Source organism: Lissotriton vulgaris, chromosome 5 (assembly GCF_964263255.1).
Source record: "Lissotriton vulgaris chromosome 5, aLisVul1.2, whole genome shotgun sequence".
NCBI lineage: Eukaryota > Metazoa > Chordata > Amphibia > Caudata > Salamandridae > Lissotriton > Lissotriton vulgaris.
This window is the reverse complement of record NC_141693.1, coordinates 217,144,310-217,156,431: the sequence shown is the minus strand read 5'-3', so window position 1 is coordinate 217,156,431 and position 12,122 is coordinate 217,144,310. Positions and strand designations below refer to the sequence as shown.

General features: G+C 40.6%; 1 protein-coding gene across 3 annotated transcripts in view; it reads left to right on the top strand.

Moving 5' to 3' along the window:
- The window catches only part of DPH7 (diphthamide biosynthesis 7), a 155,570-nt gene that overhangs the window by 78,053 nt on the left and 65,395 nt on the right, over window positions 1-12,122 (top strand). For 2 of the 3 annotated variants that reach the window (XM_086921193.1, XM_086921195.1), the window contains exons 3-4: window positions 354-496; window positions 6,585-6,672. In XM_086921193.1, coding sequence (XP_086777319.1) covers window positions 354-496; window positions 6,585-6,672 — 231 coding nt within the window. The remainder of the gene's footprint in view (window positions 1-353; window positions 497-6,584; window positions 6,673-12,122) is intronic. The other variant, XM_086921196.1, reaches the window with a different exon arrangement.

Sequence of the window (12,122 nt, the reverse complement as noted above, 5' to 3'; positions counted from 1 at the left end):
AACTGCTTACAGATTGTCCCTGTTAATTGGTACCAAGCAGCTTTCACAGTTGTGAGGCCAGAAAGTAATGCCACTGGTTGTACAATAAGTTGAGCTGGAGCTTCAGAGTATTTACAGCGTCTCATATGAGAAAGACTTGGGTGTAGTGTTCCTAGTCCTTTATATCCACCAGGCCATGTCCAGTCAAATTCTCGTCCCATCATGTGCAGATGGTTTGACAGATGCATGACCTGGATATTGCTCAGTGAGAGATGTGTGGCTTTAGCATGTTTGTTAGCTATTTATTGATTATGAAAACTTAGATCTGACATGTAACAGACCAACAGTCCCTAATGTGTTTAATGTCATTTCAGCACAGTGGAGAGAATGATGGGATTGATGAACCTCACACAAGGTTGGGGCGTCTCTACATCTATCACTTCACACCAGACCAGATGTTCATGCCATTGAAGGAGCTACAGAGGATAGAAACAGCAGCAATTTTAGACATCAAATGGTAAGGCATTGACTAATGATTGTTTTGCGTTGTACACCCAAGCCGGCCAGTGGTGTCAGTTATTTTAACTAAAATGTACATTGGTGGTGGGATGCACTCCGGATTATTCCTTTTTAGACCATGCTTTTTGTGCCATGCTTAACTGCTTCAGAGTATACAAGCGTGCTCGCTGGAAACGCGCTCCGCCCTCTTGCGCTAGCAATATCAAACGAACACACGGGGGACCTGTTATGATCCCACTCCAGCTGCACAGCCTCATCTGCTGCCAAATTAATCCAATAAACCAATATTATATTCCTCTCTTCATTTTTTCATGTTTTAAACGCAATTCTCTTTATCTTTATCCATTTTTTTATCGATTTATTCTATCCATTTCCGTTTATCGTTCATAAATGTTCATAGACGGGAGATGTTTCCGTAAAACACGACTTTATTAAAACTTCACCCCATGCATTTCGGTATAAAACCTTAGTCAGGGGTATCTAGAAAAATTAATACATCCTTCAGTTTAAACATACATCACTAGTTGCAATGCACAAACATAAAAACTTATAATACAGTTGTAAAGATTTTTTTTTTAAAGATTCTTTCTTGAGGATGTTATGTTTCCATAAACTGCTTGTCTACATTTATTACCATAATACATTTAGTCAGTTCTAATCTTTGTCAAACCACCCACTTACTAAGAAGCGCCACATGTCTCTGCAATAAAGTTCTCGCTGCTACCAAGTTACCATTTGTGCAATAAATAATGCCAGCCACAATCTGTCAAAAACTAACTTCTGCTTTTTACTCCCACAATGTTTATCCAGCTCGCTTACCGTGTCGTGGTATTTCTAAAAATCAATTTGCTTAGTTCCCATTTGATGGTGAGCTCGTATTTCATCAAAATGTCCAAGCTCTCTTTTCGTGCAAAAGTAGTTGCAGCTGATTTAGACCTGTTCCCTCCTTTATGGCCCCTCTCACTCCACCCTACTCTTAATCACATGTCCACGAGTGAACCATAAAACCAGTACTGGAGTGCAAAATGTAATCAGCAACACACTGGTCCTCTGATTTTATCACAGTTCTCCAATCGTACTACATTTCCCAGAATGCAATGTATACAAGTCCTTAAGAGTTTAATGCTTCACCGTTTTATAACCTCAGGATAGTAATTAGACATTTACTGACTATCAACAATGAATATGAACCACATTCTTCTGAACAAACCAGTGTTTACCATCCTCATTTTTCGATTTTAACTGAACTCAAATTCCATAATGTCATTACAGTGCAATGCATCACAATCATTCTATAACTCGTATAGTTTCCCTGTTCCTGATGGTTGTTCGAAATCAAATCCCCTGAGTTGGAAATCTTTTATCACATAATGAAATATTCATATTTAATTCGAGTTCTGCCACATTTCAAACCAATGGGTGCATCTCAACGTTGAGGACGGAAAATTCATAAAATGTACATTGGTGGTGGGATGCACGCCGGATTATTACTTTTTAGACCATGCTTTTTGTGCCATGCTTAACTGCTTCAGACGTATGCAGGCGTGCTTGCTGGAAACACGCTCCGCCCTCTTGCGCTAGCAATATCAAACGAACACATGGGGCCATTATGATCCCACTCCAGCTGCACAGCCTTATCTGCTGCCAAATGAATCCAATAAACTAATATTATATTCCACTCTTCATTTGTTCATGTTTTAAACGCAATTCTCTTTATCTTTATCCATTTTTTATCGATTTATTCTATCCATTTCCGTTTATCGTCCATAAATGTTCATTTTTTTAACTAGTCAAGCCCAGTCCAAAAGTCCTTTAAAACTAGCCAAAATTAGTCCAACCAATGTTATGGTTTGAATGGGGTTAAAAGGAAATGTTATAAAGTGTTGTACATTTTAAAATGCAAATGCATTGAATAAAACATGTAGCAATAAAGTGTCAAACCTTCGCTCTGTCCCCCTGTTAAAGGACTAGTTTTTGAGGTCCTAATCGTTTTGTGTATTTTTACTTATCCTGAATTAAAGGCTTTCAACCCTTCTCAAATGGACATGTGATGGCACAAGGAAGGAAAGAAAAGAAGACTGGCATTCCAAGTAAAGGAGCATGAATATCAATAACTGCATGGATTGATGTCACGTCATACAGTAATCTGACATGTCCAATCGTTTACTTAGCTCAGTGCTTGCTCTGCAAGTCTGTGGAAGGAGCAGGTGACCGTGTGGAACACCACCTCACACCCTCACCTTCGTGCAGCACTGCCTCGTTAGTCTCTATAGTGTTTCTTCTCCTTCACCAAGCCCTCTTGGTTGTGCCCTCTTGGTTGTGCATACGTTCCGTTCTCTCCTTTATGCTCTATCCTCTCTTGCCCTTCTAAGCCTTCCTCTCCCTGTCCTGCTTCTGCAGCATCTATCTCCTCTCCATGAGCACCTCTTGTCTTTCCCAGCCCCATCCAAGACCAGTGGTGATATTAAACGCTATGTCCCTGATTAGAAACCTCTAGGTCGATTTTTTTCCCCCTTGCCTGGCAGTATAGATACCAAGGTAAAAGTACACATTTTGTGAAATTAACACTGCTTGCTCCTTTGCCAACAATCAAATCATATAAAAATAGTTTATGGAATTTGATCCCTACTCAAAGGTGCACATCCAAATACGTTATGTTTGCCTGTTAAAACAATAGGTTTATTTTCAACATAGGCGTGCAATAGGATTACATAATGGAAGAGAAACACTGTCAATTGTTTGTGTCTTGAATTTCTGAACTACACATTTAAGTCTAGGTAGTCTCTGGGGTTGCAGACCCCTCCCCAAAACAACACAACTCTGATTTGAAAATGGGCACACTGCTCTGACAAGCTATACTATAAATCTGCCTTTCAAATGCAAGTAGGCAAAGTCCGGGAAGTTTAGTTCAGGGCAGCCTTTTGAAGCATTTTGTTGTTGGAATAGACATGCAGGACCATTAGTTATGATTTTGGGCGGAATAGTGGGAGATTTTAAGAAGAATCTTGCAGAACAATTGGCTTGATATTGGAATTGCAAAAATGTAGGTTGAATTGTAAATTAGCTGTATTGAGGGCAGAACTATAGTGGTGTAATGGGCTACATACAAAGGGAAGTCTGGAAATGGCCATTGCAGTGAATGCAAACACATTTAAAATATTCAGTCATTGATAAGAAATATCTGGTAGTTATGGGGCTTCTGATGAAATTCTAGAGTTTTCTATGAGGTTTCAATTTGAAAATCCATCCAGATCATATGCCTTTGTAGAAATCCTTTGAGAGCCATAGATTTGATAGCATATTTAGATTGTTTATTCAAAAGTAGGCGCACCTATTTCTGTGTAGAATTTTTGTTGGGTATTCAGAATAGGCCATAAACTGTTTGAATTGTAGATAGAGCCTAAATATTTGATAAATTGCAAAAACCATGAAATTCACATTCGAAATGTTTGCAATTTCAGCTGCAAAATAAATCAGTTTTAATTCAGCAGAAGAACATTTGCTGTAATGCATCGGAGGAGGACTGGTGCAACATATTAGTGTGTGAATCATACACTGTGATATATTAGTAAAGGTCTTTCTGAGCAGGAAGGATGTCAAATTTTGTTGTAAGAACAAGTGAGATGCACCATACTTTATTTGGTACTTCACAGCAGCAATCTATAATCCGCATGAAATCACCATTGATAGAAATGCAATTGCAAATCATTGAAGAGCAGAAACTGAAACTGTTGACAGGAGATTTGGGGTATTGGTAGTGCAAGTTAACTTCTTAAAGTAATTGAAGTGTAGTGTTTTAGCTACTTGAACGAGAATACAGGGAAGGAGTTTGTGGATATCAAACAAGTGATATCAGACAGGGGTGGCTGTGAAAGTGGCAATACTAAAAAATTCACGATGGTGTCTGGCCGAAGGTGTAGGGGTAAAAGTGCACAGGGGAACACATGGGAATTGGCAGATTGGAGGTTTCTGATTCTGTAGCAAAGTAAATCATTTCTGCCTCGGAATAGCATAGCTTAAGTGAGCGGATAGTCATCCAGACGCAAATGCCTGTGAGGCAGTTGAAGAGTTTGTATTAGATAAGAAAATGTGTGTCGCATGGACATATACAAGATTTGAAAAGCCAAATGACAGGATAATATCTCCTTGGATTCTGTTGTAAAGAGAGCCGACTAAAGTACACAGACCGAACTTTGAGAAACATCAACTGGCAGAAGAATGCAGATTTAGATTGATGAACACCAAGAGACATAAAAGGTTGGGCCAGAAAGCTTGGAGGAGGAAACCAGTTGATTGCTTGGTTAATTATCCCTAATGTGGTTAGTGTAGAAACAGTAGTATGATTGATAGTATAAAAAGTGGCCAAGAGGTCAAGGAACTTTAGTATGCATAGCAGTTTCTTAAGTTGTGGAGATTTGGTGACGTTGGACACTTGAAAAAGTGCGGTTTCAGTGGAAGGTAGGATTATAAAGCCAGATTGAAATGAGTTAATTAAGATATAGGAAGTAAGAAATGCAGTGAGGTGATTAAAAGCAAGGCAATACTCAATTTTAGAAAAGAGTTGATACAGGACAATGGTTCGCTAGATTGGCTGGATCAGCTGTGGGTTTATTCAATTGGGGCAGAGCAATAGCTGATGTTACGAATTGATGCAAGAGTGTAAGTCAGCTAATAGTTGAAGAGTATTATAATACAGGATAGGGTGCGTGATAAGGGCTAGAAATTTGGTTTATGGCCTGTAAAGGTTGTTTTTTTGTTGCGGAAGAGTAATGGGCAATATTTCTTAGGGTATTTCAGGCGGGGCAGTTATTTTGGAGATATGAGTGGCTGGTGTTAAGTATGACTGCAGAGGAGGGTTGTTCTGTTACTTGAGTGTAGGGTAACTCCTGTGTACATCATTTAGGGACACTCATGACCATATGGGCAAATTTACATATGTTTTGCTTGATGTTGAACTGTTGCCAGAGCTCATATAATGCGTTATAACCCTGTAGATTGTATTGTCGCTAATCTTTAGTTTTCTAGTTTTGTTTATTGAACTATAAATAAAGCTTAAAAATATGTATAAATAAAGCTTAAAAATATGTATTTTCTATATAAGGAAATTTTATAGAGCTGCAAAGAATAAATTGAAGCTGAAAGATAGTAGGTGACACATATTTGAAAATTTCAGTGATTGTGACAAAATGACTTGTCTCCAAAGTCCTAGGCCATCAGAAATACTTAATGACCTTCTAGGCAAACTTTAAGAGGTCCGAGTCATAGTGGGCGTACTCTTATATATCTTGTTGGTGGGGTGTGCAGTTCCTATACGAGCTTGTGTGAGTATTGTTGGTTCCGACATTAGTCTGCTTAAGGACTAGGAGTGAAATTATTCTTTATGGCCTGGGACAGTTTGTTACTGCATATGGTCTAAGTGTGAGTTCTCTGCTTAAGCCAGTGTGGGGACACTAATGAAAAGATGGCTTACATGCACTTCAGACGTCTGTCCCCCTGACCTAGGTTTACAGCAATTGCTATCCCTGTTAATGTCAATGCTGCCCATACTATTTTATTGGTGGTGCACAACTAAAAATATTCAAATAAGAAATGCACATATAAATCACCAATACAGAAGTCTGCCATGACTTATGATTTCCTATAACTTATAGTCTGTAAAAGAGTGAAGGGCAGGTAGCTGAAGTTAAAAAGCGAACCATATATGCAAATGGTGAATACATTACACCTTTCTTGATCCAGAAACATGCCTTAAATTTCCTTTTACACAGTATTTTTTTATCACTTATTCACTGATTGGAAGCATAGCTATTTATAGTGATTGTAAACTGGGCTTGCTTGAACAGTTATCGATCACTTCCCTTGAAGACAATCTTATTGTAGGCTACTTAAAGGATACTTTTTAAACATCCTACTTAATAATGGTATAATATTCCAAGTTGCGGGTGCCTCTGTTTTTGCGGCCAACTTTTTGAAGGAACATTGCCTCATTCCAGTGACAACGTTAAGACCAGAGGATGATTAAAAAGGATAACACAGTGTAGTCCTAATCATATAAAAACTAACTATAATGTTTTTTTTTCTTTTAGGTGCCATGTTCCAATATTTGAATGTCCAACACTGGGTTGTGCAAATGCCAAGGGAGAAGTTGAACTATGCCGCCTCAGTGGAAGTGAGGTAAACCTTAACATTACCTATATATCAAGGTAACCAGTGTTACTTTATTAAAAATGCATTTGGCAACATTCAAATTATGCACTTACCAGCAGCGGTTTGTGAGAATGGAAATCGTGTTTATTCTGTTAAGAAAAATAGCCTGACACCTGTATATAAAACCTACGTTCACAAAAGAGCAAGTGAATTTCTGTACATGTGTTGTGTATTCTTTTGTAAAGTGAAGTTCCATATAACATTTGCTTTTGGGACATTGGGTAATTGTTTCCCAGTGAACCTTGTGTTTCTTTACCATACTTTACCAGCTTAAAGGTAACACCTGATAACCAACTTCTTTCTCACTTCTTGCTAGTCTCTGACATGTTCAATGTGGAAGAGTCACATGTTACTTTGTCACAGAAGATGCTAGAGAGCTTGATCCAAGTAGTTGTTCTCTCAAAGATTCCCTTCCTGCCCCATGCTAAATTCTGTGACTGTGTGTACATTTTTTGATGGTCTTTTTGATATTTCTAGTTTTCAACATATTGCCCTCAGAGGCTTGATTTGTGGATCACCTCCTGCATAAAGTCTACCAATCTTCTTGGTGCATTTATTTGCATCAATTACTTTAAAATCCACCTAGTTCTGATAAAGATTTACAAAGCTTGTATCACTTGTTTAGTGGCATGGATGTCTAACAATGCATCAAAAGTATGTAATGTAGCTTAAGGCCTTGCCAAAACAACAGTGCAACGCCTTCTTCATACAGTGAAAGACATTATTTTCATCACTCTAAAGTTCAAATATAGCATTTGAAATGTCTGGGGCAAATTAATATTTAATGCAACTCTCCAACTGGCTGTTCAGCACTAGTTTCCCTATGCTCCAGCTTTTTGTGCTTGTGCTGCAGTTGTAGATCTGATTGCATGTGTCTTTGCAATTACCAGCTAAAACACTTTAAGAGCTTTGATGGTTGAGTCACTTAAGGATTGACCTGGGCCAAAGCTGATTGTTTTTGAGTGAAGTTTAAAGATCAAGGTGGCTGCTTATTTGAGCTGCTACACCCGGAGGTTGTCTTCATCAAGTTATTGGGATACATTTTACAAGTCAACTGACCAACATGAGCAGAAAAGACACACACAGGCTGTGACTCACATATTTGCCACGACTTACCTTGAGATAATGTGTATTAAGCAATGTTTATTCCTGTCACAAATTGCAAGATTATATTTATTAGTAAGTTAGGGGACCCATGTTCCCAAAAGGTGGGCTTACACAAGAAATCCACACTACGTATATTTAAAATACTTTATTAAACATTAAATCTCACTTTAAGTGCAGATTGCATGAATTAACGTTTTTGCAGGAATAAAGGTAATGATGAAATGTAAAAATTAGATACATGGAAGTCCGAGTGCAAATGTAACCTACCAGATAGTGATTAAGTCAGATCATTGATGGACCCAATTTGTAGCTCCTCCCTTCCTAGCCTCGAACCAATGTCTAGATTAGCTCAAATGCTTTATAAAGTTTCCTAGATGGTTTCTTAACACACACACCTTTCACTCCTCCCTTTTGTTGTTTCTCATTCTGCAGTGAGTGAGGTCAGTTTCTGTCTTTATTTTTTTTAACTATACTTGGAGAATGCAATAAATGGCACCAGACCATGCCAGTATGTGACCTTCAAGCATATTGTTTGCAGCTTTTATTCTCCCTCTTAATCGTACAACTTGTAAACTTTTTCACAGCATTATTATGAGAAAAATAGCTCTTGTGATTTGTGAGGTAACTTGCGAAAAAGAAACATGTGAATTTCCCCTGCACATTTGTTAAATGCACTGCGCTTTAAAAATCACTCTATTGAAACATAACATTGGCTGTTGATGCACTACCGACCTATATCAAAGTATCACACTACATAATGAATACTAGCAGTAAAATTAAGAGCAAAATAATGTATTTATTATAATAATAAATAAATGCAAGAAGTGCTCAAAAGCAGGAAAAATGTGAATCGCATGACAATCTGTTCTCCGGGATCTCATGTTTTTGAACTACTTTGGCTGTATCTAGTGTAATGTCCTTACCTGTAGACTTCTGGACACCATGCTGAAATAATCAAAAAAAGTCCACAAGCTTTCAGACAGAGGACTCCCATTTCTCTGCGACTTTGAGTAAGTCATCCATAATTGAGATTAGAACTCATTGAATGCTACTTGCAGATCAGAATCTGATACCAAACCACTGAGGATGTTGTGAGTTTTTAGGGGATACGGACCTGTGCTGCTGCTGTTTTCATGAGTTTTGCTGAGAATTTGAGATTGATACCGGTCAGTAGTTGTCATATCTTTTGCAATAATATCGGCTATTATAAGACCAGGATGATACCAGAGAAGATTGAGGAGGGTATGTGAGGGGAATTAATGTTAGGCACACATTTTAATATTTTCCTGATGGTTGTTAATAGAGCTTTTGCTGGGAATTGAAGAGAAAAATTGAATCTTCTCAAAATATAATTACTATGTTGCGTCTGGCCATGTAATTTCTATTGCTTTGTAGATACTCTGTTTAGTGAACAGTGAAATCTGCTTTGATGCCAGAGTCCTCCATATATTGAATTTTTATCTTAGAACGTCTGAACGACCCAAAGAGAACCTGTACAAACATGAAAAATGAAGAAGTGGACAAAGGGAGAAAATTATCCTTAAATGCTGATTAGTATAACACTTCCTGGAGGCCATTACAATATTGTTAATAATCTAGTTTATATTTTAATTGGTTTCATCTAGTGTGGTGTTTATCAGGGGTCGTTCTGCTGTAGATGTTGCTTCACTAGGTCTGGTGCTTATCTGCTTAGGAACAGAATAGGTAGTTCATGATGGAGTGTCAAGTGAGGCAATACGTGGTAATAAGTTTTAAATTTGGTACGGGATTGTTTTTTGTTTTGTTTTCTTTTAAACATCTTTTTATTGAATAATACATTCAGTGAAGTGATCTTCACGTACAGGGAGTACACTTGTCACAATCGAACAGATATTACATTTGTCACAGAATTAGCATTGCAGAAAACATTACAGGAGTATCATGCCTGGCTCATAGGGTTACGGGATGCCAACTATACCAGGTTTTACAGAGTACTTAGATCGTCAATGGGTACCGTATAGGGGAGTTCACACAGATTACCGCGATAGTCATTCCAGTTTGACCACACAGCTATCCACTTCCGGGGGCAGCCACGGGCTACATATACTGTCTTTTCTTGAAGCATACACCAGTCCATGTCCTTCTTCCAGGAACCGAGCGTTGGAGGTGTTGCTGCTCCCCACAGTCGTGCTATATTCCTTTTAGCTACTGCCAGACCAAGCGTCACCCACAGTCTGCCCTTTGCCGATCGGTCTGTGGGTTCCCATATGTTCAAAAGACACCTTTTTACCTCTAGACGGAGTTCTACCCCCCAGGCCTCCCGTATACAATTGTGGACCCTTTTCCAATAATTTTGAATCACCGGGCATTCCCATTGTATGTGGAAGAAAGTACCTGTCTCTCCACAGCCCCTCCTACAGATCCCATCTTCACTACGACACATCAGCATTAGCCTAGTTCCAGAGATATATACCTGGTAGAGTATTTTCAGCTGAATCAATCTGAGCTTGGCTGAAATTGCTATTTCTTTTGGGGAGGCGAGTGCTTCTCTCCATTCCTCATGATCGATTACAAGTCCATCTGCCTCCCATTTCCCCCTAAGGGCCAGTAAGGGGTCTGGAGTGTGATTTATGAGCTTTTTGTAAGTGAGGGAAATCGCCCGTTCTGGAAGGTGGCCGTCCAGCAGCCTGTCCTCGAGGGGGGAGGACTCCGGATGTTGTGTCCCCGGTGGAATGCTTGCCTGGAGAGAGTGTCTAACCTGCAAATATCTAAAGTGTTCCGACTGCGCAATCTCATAAGTATGCTGGAGCGTAGCAAATGTCACCACTCCGCCAGGACCCCACCGATCTTTAATGTGAGAAATTCCTATCCGGTACCATTTGTGGAAACCTTTGGTGCGGCTCAGTGTGACCAGCGTCTCAGATGCCCATAACTGGGTAGACAGTGTAAGTTTGCCCGCCCATCCCAGCTTTCTGTTAACGATGTGCCAAAGCTGACAGAGTGTTTGGTCGGGCCCATGAGAGGGTAACTATTGGGCCTCGAGTAGAGCGCTGCCTCGAAGTTTCCCCCCGGAGGGAGCCACCTGTCCATCCCGTAACTAGGGTCATTTCCGTCACAATAAGTGCCCTGATTTATGGCAGAGAGATGTGCCACCCAATTTCCGTGTATCCGGGAGAGCTATACCCCGTCATACCATCCTAACGTGAGTTTCTGCAGAGATATTTGGGGCGTACCGGTCCACAGTAGATCTCTTTGGGTGGCCTCGATGGCCGCAAAGTATCTCTGGGGAACTAAGTCTGGGTAGTTCTGGAGGGCGTAAAGAAACCGTGACAGTGCCATCATTTTGAAGAGCGCCGCCCGTCCCAGTAGGGACAGCGGGAGTGTCTTCCAAGTGGCGGCGTCTCTTTTCAACCGCTGTAGCGGCGGCAATAGGTTTCTCTTGTATCTCCGAGCCCTGTCCTTGGATATAAAAATTCCCAGATATCTGAACCCTTCTGTGGCCACCGTAATTGGGTAGTTGTGCAGAATCGGCGGGGGGCCCCGTGGAGGACTTAGTGGAGTGACTTACCCCAATATATACTATAACCTGAGTTCCTCCCAAAGCTCGTAAAGATGTCTATGGCCACTATGAGAGACTTACGAGGGTTCGCGAGGTATAGCAGGATGTCGTCCGCATATAACGAGATCCTGTCCTCCCATCCGTCAGCTCATCTCAGCCCCATCAGGGAGAGATCTTGTCTCACCCAGGCTGCCAATGGCTGCAGGGAGAGGGCAAATAGCAATGGTGAAAGGGGGCATCCCTGCCGCATTCCCTTCCCCAGAGCAAAAACCTCCGACACTTTATTGTTCAGCACCACATGGGCGAGGGGCTCGGCTTAGAGGAGGCACACCCAGCCAATGAAGTTCGGGCCAAACCGACATTTTTTAAGGACTGCCATCATATACGGCCACTCGATCGTGTCGACTGCCAGCGAAGCGTCCAACGATAACACCACCGCATCCTCCTGCATCATATGACAGCGTCCTAACACTCCGTGGAGACGGCGCAAATTCAGTGCCGTATTGCGGTGAGGCATAAAGCCCGATTGGACCAGCGTGTTGAGTCCCGGCTTGAGCCTGTTTGCGAGTACTTTCGCCAGGATATTTGGCTCTGCCTTGAGGAGTGATATTGGTCTGTATGAGGCGCTTAAGTCTTTCAGTTTCCCCTCCTTTGAAATAGCCACGATTGTAGCTATACGTTGGTCCCTAGGTAATATACCTTGCTCTCCGCTTGTCTCGAACGTACTTTTTAGGTGCTGGCTCAGGCTATCAGGCTTTAACTTGTAAAGCTC